We start from the raw sequence: 18,850 nt of genomic DNA on the forward strand, positions 1-18,850 counted from the left end.
TCACAAATGCTGGAAGCAGCAAAGATGAATTTAAAAAAAATCTGGACCAAATGTGTGACATAAAGACTGTGCAGCATCATTTTTTTAGAATTTTTATAATTGTATCAATCATACATTAATGACATTTAACAGTTATTTTAGCCCATGGCCTAAGAGCACAAGCCTAGCCCTAAGGCACTGGTAGGCCTAGTCTGTGATCCAGTCAAGGTGTCAGTTCAATTTAAATTGTAGCTTATGCTTCGAATTAAGAAGCATATGACATAAACAGCAAACCTAACTTGCTGGACCTAATCATCAGACTGACTCTGACTTCACGTGTCAAAGCCGTTTTGTAGGCTAGTTACAAGACCACGTGGACCCTTGAGCCGCTTTCAGTCTGCTTTTCTCTGCACAGACTGAGCTCCAGCACGTAATCTCCATGGTAACGTCATCGCGTACTAGGAAGTCATCCCTGGGAACGATTGCTAAGCATGACAGCAAAGGTAAGCCCCTTTTTCATGCAGAAAAGACAACTTTTCAACGATGTCAGTTCATCATTTGACAGCATATGTAAAATGCATCCACCATGCATACACAAGACCCACTGGAAATGTTTGACCTTAAATAACCGACAAGATTACTTACAAGATTACATTCAAGTAGCTGGGATGAATAGCTAGTTAGCCTGCTAAGATAATGTCCGAGGTTAACATTAGCCTCTTTCAATGACATTGGGACATTATGTGTGGATAACTAAGTTGTCTCTGGCCATAAAACCAGAGAACCACCCACACAAAGCACTCTGCACCATGCAGTAACCCCACCATGTCTAGTTGCAACAGATCATTCTTTCCAACAAGTGCCCTGCAGAATTCAGCAGTCTATATTCTGCCAGCCGGTTCGCCCATCCTACATTCAGAAGTGGTTTGTAAGTTGACGTACTAGAACTGGATGCACCTTACCAAGCGGTGCGACATAACAATCACGGTTCTTTCTGCTCCACCAGCCAACACTCACGTGAACAGAATGACAGCCCGTCAGAATTTTGCTGCCAGCCGAAGTTAAGCGCGATAATTTCTTCCTGGATGTTGTGAGACCGCACATGTTTATAAGTATAATCAGAAACAACTGTTAGGCTGATAATGCCAAACTGCTGTCTGCCACTGTCAAAACTCATAACGTCAGAGAACTCCGAAGACATCACCAAATGATCAGTGTGTGTAACGCGAACCTACAGCCAAAAACATCAATTTGTTGATATTAACAGTAATGCGCGAGGTTTAAGTTGGGCATGATGCCAACATCCAATGCGGGCACATGAATAAAGTAAAGCACCAGAATAAGTAAAAATACTTAAAATATTTTTTTTTGTTTTGGCACAGATTTCATTTGATCTCTTTTATTATTGCTTTGACAGGTAGTTCTGCCAAGAAGGGCCGATCCTGCTGAGCTCAAGGTCATTTTTCTTAAGGTGAGTCATGGTCACAGTTCCTTGTAGCATAACATTGGCCTTTTGGCAGAAGAGATGTTCCTGCTGTGGGATCTGAATCTCAAGGCAGAATCTCATTGTTTTGTCTTCGTTTTACTGCAAAATGACTGGTCAGCTACCTGTTTGCTCTGCCGATAGAGTAAGTCGGGAGCAACTCCAAGGTTATGTTTAACTATTTTAAGAATGAATTCTTCTAGCTATTCTATAATGAATGCTACTTTACATTAATGTTAAATTGTAGTAAGGAATGCACACAGAAGTTTGCACTGTGCATGCGCTTTGTATTTTAACAGTTGATGGTTAAATGTTCCCTCTTGTCACTGAGCACATTGTATCGTCTTCAAAATAATCTTTTTGCAGTATGCCAGCATTAACAAGAATGATGAGCACTACATGTCCCCGGAGGACTTTGTGTCCCGATTCCTCCACGCACACACAGACACCCGCCTGTCCAGGGAGGCCACTGCTCTGCTGGCGGGGGTGGTGGACCAGACAAAGAATGGGTCAGTATTCAGCTGCAGTAGGTCAATGAGGAGGTGACATTATGCGTGTGTGTGTGTGCGTGTGCGTTTGCGTTTGCATTTGTGTGAATCTATGCGTGTGTGTGATCTGGCATTTTGTGTTTGTGGGATTTATTTGATCCTTTTCTTCCATCTGCATGCATTTTGTTTTCTGTTGTATTATAATAAATGCCATACGGACTTATATTGAAAAAGGTGACAATAGTTTTCGTTTTGTATACACACTTGTAAACACACTGTGAATGTAGTGGTCTGACCAGAGGTGCATCCAAAATTAGCATGTTATTTCATCATGGCAGGAGGTAGTAAATACAAAGTAAAATGTCCTTACAGGTCCAGCCCTTCAGGTTTTTTGATGTTTCTCTCAGTGTAACCTCTCTCTCTCTCTCTCTCTCTCTCTCTCTCTCTCTCTCTCTCTCTCTCTCTCTTCCACCTTTTTCTTCCTCTTCAGCCCCTTCCACCCTGCACTCGCGCTCCTTTCTTTTACATTAATATGTATGTTTTTAATGATACATAATGACAGCCAATAAAATGGTAGGGTAAGTCAAAAAGAAAACCGCGTTGCCACGGTAACCACCTGGGCCAGCCGGCGTGTGGCGGAGCGGAGTGCATGTGGTCATAGATGGTGGAGGGGGGGGCATGGATGAGTGTGTGTGTGTGTGTGTGTGTGGGGGGGGGGGGGGGGGTAGTGCTTTAAACAGGGAGAGACTGAGAACACCAGAGCACACGCACTCACACTCGCTCACTCCGCTCACTGTAATTGCGCAGCCATTCACCACATTGTGTGGCTCGGGAGATAGATAAATGGCTGCGCGAAAAGCTATTACAGGATAAAATCTATCAAAGGATCCTGCGGCTGCAGTCTCTATAGAAACCTTGTTTATTTGGGTTGGATAAAAAAATATCAAGAAGTGTATGTATCAGATACTGTATATCAAATAAATAATGCTGAACAGGATGACAAAAAACATGGCTGGATTAAATTAGGTATCAGTCAGTGTTTCAATAGATTTTTGAAGAAAAAAATCCGTAGTGGAATTCTTGTACTTGCTTATGAGGTTTTGAATACTAGATGAACTGAATACTGATGTGTTTATGAGAAGGATACCTATGACAAATAAAATGTGTGTGATACTTTAGCTTGACCGTAACCAAGTTTCAGCCACGCTGAACATTTGAATGGCATTGATGACCATAGTGGCAATGTATTCTGGACAATCAAACTCAATCAAATTCAATCAAATCAAATCAAAACATGTAATCACACTAAAATAGTGGTCACTATATTTATTATTATATTTTTTACTATCATTTTTTTGTGCAGGTGTGTATGTTATCTCCCGTGAAAATAAATGTTTTTCAACCAGAGTCAGGTTCATGTGTGAATGAACTGAGTCACCGGTAATAATCTGCTCGGCATTTTAAATGCAAACAGGGTTGGTGTGCCCCCTCCCCTCCCTCCCTCCTTTCCCTCTGGTGAAATGCTAAATCAAGTGATATGGTGACATCCATCAGGCTCTGCCAGGCCTGTGATAGAGGCGTCCTGCCAACGGCTGGAAATCAGACATTCTGCAGATGTGCACATCCCTGCTGACTCAAGAAGATGTCTCAGTCTATTTCACCACCCCACCTTCTCCTCCTGTCTTTTTCTCTCTCTCTCTCTCTCTGTTTTTCCTACCTAAATGGAAAAATCCTTCCAAGTGTGAAATCCCATAGTCTCTCGGGGGTTAAAACTTTGTAAAGAAATCACGCTGGGAAAATAGCAGTGCGGACGCGTGAATGTGAACACGCTCTCGCCAGGCCATGGAGGTGCACTATGGGGTGGAAAAAGCCAAATATTCTGGCACTCTCTCTCTATCTCTCTTGCTCTCCTTTCCTCTCTCTCTCTCTCCCTCCCTCTCTCTCTCTCTTGCTTTTCTCGTTTAGCCTTGTCTTGCACCCGTGTTTGCGTTTGCTCGTTGCTCCGTCAGTGATGGCTCTCAGGCCTCATGACAGGGGGACAGGAGTGGACGAGGCCTCCTCCGAAGATGCTCTCCTGCTTAGTACTCTCCTGTCAGGGCGCTGAAGGCTGCTCTAAGGCTGAAGCTTAGCGCTAAGACTGAAAACTTGCCACCACCACCACCACCCCACTGCCACTCCCACTCATCTCGCTTAAGGTTTTAGAGGACACCACTGTCAATTACATGGAAATGTGTTTTCGAGTTTTCACACTTGTTTTTTTTTTTTTCTGGAGAGAAAGGGAAATAACTGACAATAGGTTTCAGAACCACAATTGCCTCTTGTGCAATCTGTGTGTGTGTGTGTGTGTGTGTGTGTGTGTGTGTGTGTGTGTGTGTGTGTGTGTGTGTGTGTTTTGTAGATAATAGAAACCAACGACAAATCCTGGCAAACCAAAAGGCAAGAATCTGACCTCGGTCTCTGCCACAGAATGCAGATATATCTGCTCACATACCCAAAATCAGTTTGTTTAGCGCTGTCTGTCTTCCTGCAAGCCGACGCTGCAGGACTGTTGGGCCCGTGCCATGTGAGTTGATGGTTGGAGGAGATTCGACATTGATTTGATTATTGAGAGTCTTGGTTTTGGTTTGCGCTGCAGAGCTATGGCATTGCGTCTTTTTTGTTCTCTTTACCCCACTCTCGGGTCGTTGTTATGTTAGTAGTCAAGGCATTGCTAATCAACCATCATGTACTTCATCCTCAGTGTAGGCACCAGGGAAAGATGTCTGCCCAGTGAGTGCATTGTATGGGTTTGGTCTTGGTATGCATAAACCCCCAAAGCCACACAACATCAGATCTTAGGTTAGAGATGAAGGGTTGGGTGGAGTAGGTCAGTTGAAGTGAACGCAATGCACTCTGTCCACTCCTCGCTATTAAACACATTTTATAGACCCCTGCAGACTTTGTGACATTGTGATGAATGTTTGCTGTTACATGATAATGGCCCTCACAGTATGTTTGAAGACATTTCTTCTTCATTCTATTTTATTTATTTAGTTATTTTTGTTTGAAAGGAATCAAGCACAGACAGCAATGTTTGCTGTTGTTTCTTTTGTTTTGGTCCGCTGAAGCATGGCCTGAGCTGATGCATGTTTTTCCCTCTCTCTCTCTCTCTCTCTATATATATATATATATATATATATATATATATATATATATATATATATATATATATATATATTTATATCTCTCTCTCGCTCTCTCTTCCCCCTTCTCCACCCACTCCCTAACAGCAGGCCACGGTGCTGAAAACCACCAGCTTAGTTAATAAAACAATTATGCTTGACTCTGCAATACGCCTGATTTTCGACACTCTGGAAGCGAACAACACAACCCCCCTCTCTCCCTCCCTCCCTCCCTCTCTCTCTCTCTCTCTCTCTCTCTCTCTTCCACTTTTGAATTTCATCAGTAACAAAATTAATTAGAATGGCCACGAAAATGTAATCATTGCTCCCTGGAAATTGAAATAAATTAGAGACGCACCCATAGAGGACTGCTCATTAGGACTGACCCGGCGTAATGACTGTATCCATTTGTGAATTTCATAATGGAGCCGTGGCAACTTTGAGCTGAACTTCAGCGAAGAGTAGATTGCGCTGGTCTCCCCCAGGGGCCTCATGGCTGTGCTCAAATGGTGTTGGCTGATCAGTGGTGTGAACTGGGCTGTGTGTGTGTGTGTGTGTGTGTGTGTGTGTGTGTGTGTGTGTGTGTGTGTGTGTGTGTGTGTGTGTGTGTGTGTGTGTGTGTGTGTGTGTGATGAGCTGATGTCCTTTTTGCTTTTTGCACTCCAGTAACATTTGTGTGTGCAGTACACACTGCTGCTTGATAGAGTAGTATCAACTGCAGTGTGTTGCTGTGTGTCTACAAATGGCTTCACACATTTGCATTAAATAATGTCTGTGTGCACAACAATTGCGTCTTTGCCATTTATTTCAGACCGTACAGTGTTTTAATTTATTTTCAGCTATTTTGACTTGTATGTTATCTCCAAATATCTCTTCAGGAAATCACAGAGGAGAACCATTTTTGGTGATAGTTTGTGACTATTTGTGATAGTCTTCAGTAAATCACATACGATATTTGTGGATGACCACATCTTCCTGTGATGATGTAGTGAGAGTTTGTTCCGTGTTGTCATAGTGCGCTTCTGAGGTAATGACAGCTGACAAGTCGAATGGGGAGCACTTGACTGGAGATTGCCTCAGATGGATAGCCTGTGGAGGCCATTTGTTTAGCCGTTTAGTCAAGCCTGAGGCCCAAGTCTAGACCGGTTGTTTAAACACTTTCCTCCGTGATCATTTCATACCAATAATTACAGAAGAGAACAAAACAATCGCCGAGTCAAGTGTGGCACAATAGAAATAAGAGGCTTGCTTGTTTCAATGTGAGCCGCAGTAATCAGTGAATGATACTCAATCATTGTGGAGTAATGCAATGCCTGGCTGGACTAAAAGACTGCTCTATCTATCTTTGCCCCTCTCTCTCTCTCTCTCTCTCTCTCTGTTCTCTCTATCTCTCTATCAGGTTGATCTCGTTTCCGGAGTTCTTGGCCTTCGAGTCGGTGCTCTGCGCGCCTGACGCCCTCTTCATGGTCGCTTTCCAGCTGTTTGACAAAACTGGCAATGGCGTAGCCACTTTTGGTAAGGAGACCTTCCTTCAGCTCTACCCATTGCCTAGTTTGACCATTTGCTTTTTTTTTTTTTTATCATTTCTTTTATTTTGTCTTTTCACAAAACATTTATTAGTGTCTGCAATATGCTTTAATACAAGTCAGTGTCAGTTATAATGTGTGGGGAGAGTTGCCGGGTTGGTATTACAGACTCCCACCACACGCGTCTTCTTAAAAGCTAAACGACTGTTTTATTTACAGCCGAGAAGCGCTCAATCCAACTCCCACCATCAGGGTGACGGGGAGGTGTCGGCTCTGATCAGGATGGAGAAGGTGTGGGTGTTTGACGGATGGCATTACCTTAATGCTGTGCTACTGGCACCTTTGGAGGCAGTTTGAACACGTCGCGTTTTTTCCTCGAATTTGCCTAATTGATTTAAACAAGCTCGAATTTCTGCCTTCCCAGGATGATGTGCGTTAGGTTTGGGGGGCCTGATTTGGAATGCAAAGCACATAACTCAGGCACAGGTAGGGAGAAAGGAAATTTAGCTCTAATTGTTGGAGTCGGTGGGGAGTAAGATCATTTTGTGTGATTATATATGCACATATGTAAATTTTTGCATTTAAAAGGCTCAATTAAAAGATTTCGTTGTGACGTTTCAGAGCCTAATTAAGAGGTCTGTTGTTTTTCAGAGCCAGTAAAGGTTAATTGGAATATTTAATGGTATGTTGTGTGCTCTCTACTTTTTTTGTAAATAAGAGGAATGCAGAAGTGAAAGGAGCTCAATGTCTTAAACTGCAGTATTTGCTATGGTTTAAGATTCCGTCTTTCTTTGCATGCAGTGCAAATAACGCGTGACTGAGATTATTGTTGTGTCAGACTCGCTTTATCGTGATGAATTACAGAGTTTTCTTCTCGGCTTTCCTTTGATTAAACGGCTTCTATGTGTCAATATGAAAATAACTTTGCCACTTTATAACCATATTAAAAGCATTAATGGTCTCAGTATGTTATTTTAAGCCACTCTTGTTTTCCAAGTAGTAAATAGGTGTGTCTAATACCTACTGTCATGTTTGTAATTTTGTTTTATGTTGCCTTATATATATGTTTCAAATAAGCCTTTTTATGTAGGTAAGTAAATGGATTTCTCAAAGGTGGATGTGGAAAAATCTTAGAAGTTCAAATTATGCAGTGATCGTAATATTACAGCGCTGTTATTTTTTAATAATTAGGTGAAATGGAGTTAATAAACCTGCAACATAGAATGCACGCAACCTGTGATTGTACTCAAGCCAAGCAGAATCAACAGAGGAGAGAGAGAGTGAGAAAAGGAGAGAGAGAGAGACTGAAGAGAGAAAAAAAGGAGAACTTGAGTGTTGACAGCTCCATAAAGGCTGAGAATATAAGTGCAGGTCTGGGCCAGGAGAGCAGTGTTACTCTGCAGTAATGCTCCGCATTTACAGCCTCATTAAAGCATAAAACCTGCTTAAGATGTCTCGCTCCAAGAAGTATGGGGTGAGCAGAATTCTTCTCCTCCTCCTCTCTCACTCTCTCCCTCTTTCTTTCTGTTAGCCTCTCTCTGTGTCTTGCTCGCCTCCCATCTCTGCTCTGTTTTAAACTGTTTGTTTTATATATAATCAGAAACAGACAGGCTGTTCTTTTGTGTTTTCCCATGTAATCTCTTGTTTTACTCCAGCGGCTATTTAAATACAGACAAGTGTTGCATGCAAAAATATATCTCGTTTCGCCGTCTCAGATACAGTACCTTTACATTTTGACTGACTGTCCTCCCCTTTATCTAAACGATTGTCATCATTGCTTTTTTTGCACGTCTTATCTCTTAGCAGTTTGTTCTACTCTGAACCTTTTTCTAGTGAACGAGTCGGGTGTCTGCTCAGTGACACAGTAAATTGAGTTGGACTCCTCTGTTGTGTTTTACAGAGGACGTGAAGCAAGTGTTCAGCCAGACCACCATCCACCAGCACATCCCCTTCAACTGGGACTCTGAGTTTGTGCAGTTGCACTTTGGCAAGGACCGGAAGAAGCACCTTAGCTACGGAGAGTTCACCCAGTTCTTGCTGGTATGTCAGGCCTTGGCTGTGTATCTGATGGGTCTCTTCTCTTCTCTTCTCTTCTCTTCTCTTCTCTTCTCTTCTCTTCTCTTTTCTTCTCTTCCATGCTCTTTTTCTTCTTCTCATCTTTCAAAGCCTTGCCTTGTCTTGCTTCATCTCTTCTCTTCTCTCCACCTCTATTCTCTTCTCCTCCTTTTTTTGTCACTCCTTTCTCTCTCTGTCCGTTTCCCATCCCCGCCTTTCCTGTAGACTCTATCGCTCCCATTTTTTTCTGTCTTCCTAATCCAGTCCCTCGCTACCACCTCTTCCTCTTTTTCTCTCTCTCGGTTCCTCCCTCTCTTTCCTTCCCGACAGTCCCTATTCTCTGGCTCCTGTGTCTCCCACAGTGCAGTGTGTCTACCTGTTCCTCATGGGGGGATAAGGTGTAATTAAGTCCCCCAGAAGGGCTCTGTGGTTGGGGGCCGTGGGCTCATCACACTCCCTTGAGCTCCAGCCCCAGATGTTAAAAGAGACACGCATAACAACAAACACATACTGTTTGGGTGTGAGTGAGCCAACAGAAAAATACTAAACTAAACAATAACAGGGCTGCTGGTAGGACCTGCACAAGTGGATAACATTTTTATACTGACCTGACATAAAGTGCACTCTGCACACGTTTGGCTTGGTCTGCTATGCTTGATAACATCAGTAATAAACAAATAAACAAACTAACAGACAGATTTGATATCTTCCATTTGTAAGAGTGCTTGCAGTAAAGAGGCACAATATATTTGAATTCTAAAGAATAAAGATGTAGGCTAGTGCGTAGTACATGTGGTGCGTGTTGCCATCGGAGAATTGACATGAGAGATTGACTGACAGACACTAAAAAACAAAAAAGTTCACCTCGTCTTAAAAAAAAAAAAAATTTGTGGGTTGTCACAAAGAAGCTGGGTGATCAGCCTGTTTGATATCACTCCGAGCCCTGGGCCTGCTACACCAAATCATATGTGTTCCTAGGGAGCTGTACCCCCCCCCCCCAACACGAGTGAGCACATTGACCTAGTTAGTCATTAATGAAACACGGGGGTTGTGTTACACGCGTGGCATTTGTTTCCCATTAGCTGACGTAACCCCCTGCCCCACCACCCCCACCTCCTCTGCATGTGGTCCTACGGACTCTGCCGGCACAGGTAAGGCTAGTCTGCTCCGCTCGCTCGGATAAGCCCCGGGATTGCTGGCGCGGCCACTGCGTGCTTTCTCGTGTTTGCGGCAGTGTGCTAGCCATTTTCCAATCTTCCGTCTAGACCTAAAATCTGTCGCAGAGAGAGAGAGAGAGAGAGAGAGAGAAAAAGAAAAAGAGAGAGGGATCGGGGGGCTGTGAGGGTGGAAGGGGTTTAGGCGTGCCAAGTTTGCACCGACGCTCTGTATATCTGAATGAGCTTTTTATATTACGCTTAACATGGACCATATGGCCTGTAGGGGAATGCTTCGGCGAGAGCTATGCATTGATATTAAACGTGTAGCTGGGGTGGTGTAGTTTTTTTTTTCTTTTTTCTTCATTTTATTTAAGACTTTGCCCTGTTTGACTTCAGTTGTCTCGAGTGCTTCATACCAGGCCATGGTTTACTAAAGCAAGGATTAAACGTGAAATTGGCTTATTGCTCTCACTTCATTTTATTGCCCTCCATTGGAGTGATTTCATGGCTGTTTGTCAGTGAACTAATCCAGTGTGGGAGAAATGTAATGGCTTTCCCCAGCACATGCACTCATAACTCAAGCCCAGGACGAGAGAGAGAGAGCGCTATTGAGCGACGTAATGTAACGTGAAAGGTTGCTCTCTCTCTCTCTCTCTCTCTGTCTCTCTCTGTCTCTCTCTCTGTCTATCTCTCTCTCTCTCTCTCTCTCTAAGAACCTACAATGTTACAATGTCCCTTCCTTCAAATGTCTTAATATTAGCCGAATTTTATCGACCATGACTTCAACTGAGACAGTTAATATTGACATTGATAATAATAATACCACATTTTATTGATATGGAACCTATCCAGAACCCACGGTTATACAGATCAGCACAAAACAGCAGGGACATTGGACAAAAAAAATAATACTTGATAGCGATATTGCGGCTTACCAATATGGCAGGTTTCCATTCAATCACAGGCCTCATATTAGACTATAGGCTGGAAGGGTCTCTCATTCTTTTTAGGTGCAGTGATATGTATGTAATTATATTCTGATGATGGTGCCATGTGAAGAGATGGTATGGGGAGACGAGTCAAACAGTCAACTCTTTGTGCCACTGCCATTGCCTACACAGCCCTTTGCTCAGTAGTGATACCTGAAGCTCTTCATGGGTTCTTTTTAAAGCCAAAAGATGCCACAGATAATTGTCCCTCACAATCAGCCCAGCTGTTAAAATGTCTTTGTTTGTATGTTTTGCATTTCTGTTAAGCTGAAAGAAAGAACACCCCTGAGGTTTCCAAGGAAACCCATGGTCATCTAAAGGCCAACGCCTAGTGTCTGACGTGTGCCAAGAGATGCCAAAGTTTAGAATTTCATTATTCTTAACGGATTAAAGTCCACTGATGGAGTCTGCATGTCGTCAACAGAGTTTAGAGCAAGGTTCTATTTCTTGAGCATCAAGTCCATAGAAATTGCTTGGTTTTCCATTAAATCCACATGTTTTTTCCATTTTCGATCATTTTAGACAACTTTTATGGCATTATTGGTTAAAAGCATGACATTTCTTCCATTAGCAACTGTTGGTAACTAATGCTATATAGCTAATCTAGCTCCTATTTGGCTTTTAAACATGATGATGTAATGGCATAATGACATACATATTGCCAAACAATATGTTTGTCATTGTTATGCCTCAAACCAGTGCTAAATAATGTCTTATTTTCACCGTGTTGATGTGAACGGAAGTGTCAGAATGTTACATTCCATGACTTGCTGCCAAAAAATGTTGTCAGTGGGCGTTTGCCTTTAGAGAAACTCTGTTATGGGAACCAGTCTGAAGATTCCATACCAGTTTTGGACTGTACTCTTTTTCTGGGGGTGTTAAAACCTGGTTGGTGTTGGTGAGATCCAGAGTGTCTTTTTATTTTTTTTTTTTTTCCCCAAAATACACTTTTGTGGCGCAGAGCCCGTGCCAAATTCTGGGTTTCCATTATCCTGCCAAAACAGAGGTGCCTCGTCAAATGTTTTTATTCGAGTCCGAGGACAATTAAAAATAACAATAAATGCTGGGGTGGTTTTAGATATTGCCCTTTGGAGGGTCGACTCATTGTAAATGGAAAGAAATGGGAGGAAAATCGAAGAAGAAAAAAGGGGAAAAAGTGCTTGTCTCTGAAACACACACAGTTTCAATCATTCACGGTTTTAAGAGGCTAAAAACTGTAAACTGTGAGGTTCAGAGCCACAATTGTTGTGCTGCGCTGTGTGGTTGTGGCGCTCGCCCGAGTCTGATGGAGTCCAGTGCCTGGCTCTGGCAAGTTTAGCATCTTTTTTTCTCTCTCTCTCTCTCTCTCTCTCTCTCTCTCTCTCTCTCTCTCTCTCTCCCTCTCTCTCCCCCCAGCTCAGTTTTTCCTCTTGTTTTGACTACTCCACACGGCAGAGCCTACTAGACGTTTTTGCGAATTGCAAAATCTAGCCAGCTTGTCGAAACTGAACTTCAAAGCCCCTTGTCTCTTCATTTAGGGCTAATGGTTTATATGATTGGAATTATTATTACATTGTTATAACATATTATTAAAGTCATTCTCAATTAGGGACTCCTCCCGTGAGGATTCATGTGGTGAGTGACAAGAAGGCCTGCTCACTGGAAGGCCTAGGTCACCTCTGTCCCTGTCCATTCTGTCGGGAATCTGAAATGTATTTCTTTTCCATTACCACCATTTAAAATATTCACACATTTTATTGTTTCCCTGTGCCCCAGTTACATAGTTTTAAACCATATGGTCTTCAGGTTTCTCGTAATATTTGTACCCTCTGCCAGGGTAGCTGTCAGTTTTGTTTTCCCACTACCACCATTTAATATACTTATTTATTGTGTATTTATGTGTATGAAATACACATTTTATAGCTTCCCTATGCCCTGTTGCACAGCATTTCACATGGAATATGGCCCTCAGGTGTTCTTTGTGTGATCTTTGCCTCGTATAACATTATGACATTAATTGCATTATCTTATATGTGAAAATGGATTCCATGTGTCGCACAGGCTTTTCTGTTGGTTCCCAGAAGGTGATGGCCATATTGAGGTCGCACACCATTTCTCAGCCTGGCATTGTGCAGCTCCACTCTCTCCAGACTGTGCTTTTGATGAAGCTCAAGTCCGCAATGACTCAAATTGAGTCAAGCCCATTATGACTCTGAAAGGCTTCCCTGGGTTGTTGTCTTCAGAACTCTGGAGCGAGCTTGAAAGAGACCCATTTGATGGCTCTGGCAGATGTATCGTGTGTGTGTGTGTGTGTGTGTGTGTGTGTGTGTGTGTGTGTGTGTGTGTGTGTGTGTGTGTGTGTGTGTGTGTGTGTGTGTGTGTGTGTGTGTGTACTCTTTCATACCTGATCTGGGATAGATAGAGCTCACTGTTGACACATGTTTCTCAGAGTTGGTCAAACACAAGCGCGAGTTTTCTTTTTACTAATGAGAATGAGATAGCACTGGAATTTGGCACTTAGATCAATGCAACAGCAGCATGCATAGCCCAAATGCATCAAACCACCATCATAGACAAACACCACATGGCTATAAACCCGTGCAGTAGGGGATCGGTATGGTGATTATACCTCGGCTCCACGGTGGTACGGTGCTGCCGAGTGAGTGAATGTGGTACTGCAGTAAATCACGGCTGAATGGGTGTTGTCGTTTTGCATAGCTGACACCACTCCCCCCCCCCCCTTTTCCACCAAGTCTGTTCTCCTGATGTCTCTGTTGTAATATCTCTGGTCCTGCCCCCCCCACCCCTGTGTGCGCTCCACTTCACGCAGGCTTACACACACACACACACACACACACACACACACACACACACACACACACACACACACACACACACACACAATTACACACACACTGCACTCTTACAATTCCAATATAGCCTTCAATATAAGCATGAATATAAAGATATGTAAAAAATGTAATGTATAGGCATCGTATGCATGTATTTTAAGTCGTTTCATCATGAAGAGGGTCTTTTCAGGGCTGTGTTGTTTGCCCTGTCCCTGGCATTCAGTTGGATCCAGTGCACTGATCTGCTTGTGTTGTCAACACTCTATCCCCCCTCAGCATAATGGGGATGTAATCAAAGACCACACAGAGGAAACTCGGAGTCTCCTCTCTCTCATTTTCCGGTGTGTGTCTGTGTGTTTGTGCGCCGCGTGGGTGTGTGTTTGTGCCCAGTGTGGGTGTTACTGTTTGGGCTTACTGTATGTGTATGCTATGTTAATGCTGTGTTGTGCGTTGTATGTCTGATGGTGTGTTTTTCTGTGTATTTTTTCTGTCTGTGTGTGTGTGTGTGTGTGTGTGTGTGTGTGTGTGTGTGTGTGTGTGTGCAGGAGATGCAGCTGGAGCATGCCAGACAGGCGTTTGTGCAGCGGGACAAGGCCCGCAGCGGCACTATCACGGCACTGGACTTCAGGGACATCATGATCACCATCCGTCCACACATGCTCACCCCCTTCGTCGAGGAGTGCCTGGTGGCTGTGAGTGCATTTGTTTGTTTGTTTGTTTGTTTGTTTGTTTGTTTGCATGTGTGCGTTTGCTTGTTTGCATGTATTCGTCTCAGCCACTGACTCGAAACCAGCGCATAACGTTGACAATTACTAAAGCAACTGCACTAGTCCATATCCTGAAGGATTTTAAAAATACCCTCCTCCTTGTTGTATTTCTGTATTTATTTACGATTGTGTGTGTATTGTATACATGTATGAGTGTGTGTGTGTGTGTGTGTGTGTGTGTACACACACGCGTACGCCTGTTCGTCTCGAGTGTGCAGTCCGTTTCATAAACATGCCGCTGAGTCTGTCATTTTCCTTGCGGCGTGTGGCCCATAAACTCTGGAGCCTCGCAAGATGTTTGTAAACAGGCGCGCTCGGAACCATTAGAAATAAATTAAAGGCAGTCCGCTCGTTGTAAACCCTGGCCTGCACTCTCCACTCCCCTTATAATCCGCTCACACTGGTATAAGAGACCTGATATGGGTTATGTGTGTGTGTGTCTTTGTCTGTGTGTGTGTCTTTGTCTGTGTGTTTTGTGTGTGTGTGTGTGTGTGTGTGTGTGTTTTTTTGTGTGTGTGTGTGTGTCTGTTTTGTGTGTGTCTGTTTTTGTGTGTGTGTGTGTATCTGTGTCTGTTTTTTGTGTGTATGTGTGTCTGTTTTTGTGTGTGTGTGTCTCTGTTTTATGTGTGTGTGATCACTACTCACAGATGGGTGAACTGGAGAGAACAAATTCCCACTAGCCATTAAAACGCTATCCACACACTATTTACACTGCATATTGTTTTACACATTGTGTACAAGCGAAGGCAGACTGTCTGATGAGACAAATGGCGTAGGTCTGTTTGTTGGCCAGCGTGCATGTGCGTCTGCTCTCTCTGCACTAGTGCTGGGCCTGGCTTTTGTTTGCAGGGCTCCTCTGCTTTTGGTGTGCAAGGCTGCTTTATCCTCAGTGTGTTTTTTGTCCCCCCTTCTCTGTCCATAATCTTTAATCGAGCTCTGAGGTGCCATGTCTGTAAAGCACACAGCGCCATCTAGTGAGAGGGATGGCAGCAGTGAGAGCGAAGTCAGGCCTCCCTGCCCCCCATTGCACACAAACGCATACACATAACACACAGACACACAGATACAGACACACACATACACATAACACACAGATACACACACACACACACACACACACACACACACACACACACACACACACACACACACACACACACACACACACACACACACACACACACATACACATGCACATGCATACACAAGCATCTGCTCCCAGAGAGAGTACTCTGTGCATGCAAGATTAGACCACTTAAAAACATTCCGAGTGTGTGTAAATTCAAGGTTAGCGTTGGATGGATATGCTGTTAACAGGTTGATATGTGTGTGGCGGCATTGTAGTGTATCGATTCAAGCGGTGGTGACGGTGTGGCGGCGTTCACTAACCAGACCGCGGGCGGCGAGGAATTCGCACAAGTTCCCGTCTTCTGCGCGGCCGCAGCTCAGTTGCTATATAAAGAGTTACCTCACTCTGTCTTCTTTTTCCCACTTTATACCGCGCTACTTCTCATAAAGGACTTAATGAAGATGCCCCACAGCTAGGATCCTTCCTCCTCTCTCTCTCTCTCTCTCTCTCTCTCTCTCTCTCTCTCACACACACACTCTCACACACACACTCACACACACACACACACACACACACAGACACACAATCAGACACTGACAAAGTTTTTTTTTCTCTCTCACACACACACACACACACACACACAATCACACACTGATTTTCTCTCTCTCTCTCTCTATCTCTCTCTCTTTGTCTGTCTGTCTCTCTCTCTCTCTTTCGCTCTCTCACTTTCTGTAGTTCTCCACATGCACATGTTTAGTCTCCTGTTGGGAGGAATAGAATCTGTTTGCGTTTGGGCAGCTCCAAGCCCATTAAAGAGGGAATGTATGTATTTGTTTACAGCTTGTTTATGGCTGGAGTTTGTGTTTGCCTTGTTATTTGCTGTTTTTGCTATTTGTCTTTTTTATTTCACTGGAATGGATTTTTTATAGACATGCACAGTATAATATAGAACTAAATTTGGTAAGCTGTAGTGTAAAATTGAATACAAAACAATCTTGCATTCGGAATATGTGTGTGTGTGTATTATGTGATAATGTGTGTAAGTGAATATGAATGTGTGTGTGTATGTGTTGTGTGTAGTTTGTATATTATATCATATGTTAGTGTGTGTGTGTGTGTGTGTAATGTGTATATGATATATGTGTACATGTGATGTGTATAATGTGTGTGTGTGTGTGTGTGTGTGTGTGTGCACGTGCGTGTGTGTGTGTGCGCGTGTGTGTGTGTGCGCGTGTGTGTGTGTGCCGTGTGTGTGTGTGTGTGTGTGTTTGTGTGGTCCTCTCTGCAGGTGGCTGGTGGGAGCACGTCTCATCAGGTCAGCTTCTCCTACTTCAACGGCTTCAACTCGCTGCTCAACAACATGGAGCTCATCAAGAAGATCTACACCACTCTGGCTGGACACCACCGAGACGTGGAGGTCACAAAAGGTGCACATCTGTCCATCCGTGTGTGTGTGTGTGTGTGTGTGTGTGTGTCGTGTCTTAATTTTTCCCTTTTCTCAGTATATTGTTCTAATGGGCAATGTATGAAAGCTACACCTTTAATATACAGATGTGAGCGCAGACTTGAAACGCTGTATGGTTGATATGTACAGTTGATATTTCTATTACTGGTTGAGTGATAGAAAATGGTCTTTTTAAAACTGAGTAAAAAAAGCAGATACAACAAAAAGTAATTGTAATACACTCAATACAGAAATTCCTTTGTTCCCATCCCATGGCTCTCTCTCCCTCTCTCTCTCTTTCTCTCAGTATTTCTCCCTCTCTCTCTCTCTCTCTCTTTCTATCTGTCTCTCTCTCTCTCTCTCTCTTTGTCTCTCTCAGTCTCTCTCTCACTCACTCTCTCCCTCTCTCAGTATCTCTCTCTCACTCACTCACTCTCCCAATCACTCTCTCTCTCTCTCTCTCTAACTCTCTCTCTCTGTCTGTCTCTCTCTCTCTCTGCTTCTCTGGCTCTCTGGCCAGTTGCTGACCTGTGAAGGCGGCGGTGGCGGCGTCCCTCCCCGTCTGGCTGCACGAGGGCGGCCCCAGCTGTCCCTGACGCAGTCTGCACTGCGAGGGTCTGTTTCTGCACTCCACCTACCCGTGAAGCGCGATACCATCAGCCTAATCGAGCGCCAGAGAGAGAGGGGGGGAGGTGGGGTTGGGATGGTGGTCAGGAAGGGTGGGGAGTTCTGGACGGAGGCAGTTTTTCGGGGGCGGAGGAGTGGGGTAGTGGGGCGGATGGAGGCGGTTGGGGTGGGGGGGGGGGTGTGTGGGGTGGAGGTGGGGGTGGGGGTTCTGGTTCCCACAGAGGTTTTCGGGTCGTCATTAGGCCCCTACTGGGACGGCTGCGTGCAGAACTCCACGTCTGGTTCGCTCGCTCACTGACCCTCATCTGATTGGTTCCGTATGGCGGCACGGAGCGAGTCCCACGACGGGGCTGTGCGCCAGAACCAGCAGCGCTACACAGAGAGAGGGCCGCTGACGCGCTCGGGGAGCAGGGGGCGCATGTCTCCCCCCGGAGGCCAGAAAAAACGTCGCCCCCACTGGTCTGGATGCCTAGCGGGCGAAGGTGCTGACGTGATGGACACACAAACTGTGTGTGTGTGTGTGTGTGTGTGTGTGTGTGTGTGTGTGTGTGTGTGTGTGTGTGTGTGTGTGTGTGTGGTAAATAAAGTCACCATGACGGCATAGAAACAATGAGAAATCATGCAGAGAAATGCCATCATTCACAGGTGTGCGTGTGAGTGTGTTTGCTGGTGGAAAAAAACATTTTTTTTTTCTTCAGACAATAACAAGTGATAATACTTCTATGACTGTGTGTGTATGTTAGAGTGATATCAAGATATCTGTGGATCTTGTTTACGCCACCGGAAAAAAAAGTGTGGCTGGTTGCTCACACAAGCGTCAATATTTACCAGAGTGCGCATTTCTTTGAATAAATGTGTTTGTCTTAGGAAAGCACTGCGGCCCACTGTGTTGTGTGAGACCCATTTGTGAATGTGTGTTTATGTCTGGAGGTGTGTTGGCACACAGTCACATGTCAGCGGCGCGATGTTGTACATGTGTGTATGAGACAGAAGGACGTGTGTGTGTGCGTGTGTGTGTGTGTGTGTGTGTGCGCGCGTGCCGTGTGTGTGTGTGTGTGTGTGCGTGCGCGCGCGCGCGCGCGTGTGTGTGTGTGTGTTGCATGTACAGTACCCACGGTGGGTGCAGTACTATGGAGAGCTGGTGCTTGCTGATTGAATGGTTCTCTGTGGGGAGCTCTGAGCCGGTGCCCATGCTGGGCTCTCCATAGCGGCTGCTCTCACTCTCCTCCATCCAGGGGCTCACTGCAGCAGCTCACTGGGCCTGACACGGCACT

The 18,850-nt window shown here is 44.4% G+C and overlaps 1 protein-coding gene across 2 annotated transcripts in view; it reads left to right on the plus strand.

The window, feature by feature from the left end:
• Positions 1 to 407: 407 nt before the first annotated feature.
• Positions 408 to 18,850, plus strand: part of LOC125285130 (calcium-binding mitochondrial carrier protein Aralar2) — a 45,564-nt gene continuing 27,121 nt past the window's right edge. The window contains exons 1-7 of one of the 2 annotated variants that reach the window (XM_048229407.1): positions 408 to 482; positions 1,397 to 1,450; positions 1,829 to 1,971; positions 6,511 to 6,626; positions 8,538 to 8,677; positions 14,215 to 14,361; positions 16,794 to 16,932. In XM_048229407.1, the coding sequence (XP_048085364.1) occupies positions 471 to 482; positions 1,397 to 1,450; positions 1,829 to 1,971; positions 6,511 to 6,626; positions 8,538 to 8,677; positions 14,215 to 14,361; positions 16,794 to 16,932 (751 nt within the window). In that variant the 5' untranslated portion in view covers positions 408 to 470. Of the gene's footprint in view, positions 483 to 1,001; positions 1,306 to 1,396; positions 1,451 to 1,828; positions 1,972 to 6,510; positions 6,627 to 8,537; positions 8,678 to 14,214; positions 14,362 to 16,793; positions 16,933 to 18,850 lie in introns of those variants that run through there. The other variant, XM_048229408.1, reaches the window with a different exon arrangement.

The sequence above is a fragment of the Alosa alosa genome, chromosome 20, assembly GCF_017589495.1.
Source record: "Alosa alosa isolate M-15738 ecotype Scorff River chromosome 20, AALO_Geno_1.1, whole genome shotgun sequence".
Lineage (NCBI taxonomy): Eukaryota > Metazoa > Chordata > Actinopteri > Clupeiformes > Clupeidae > Alosa > Alosa alosa.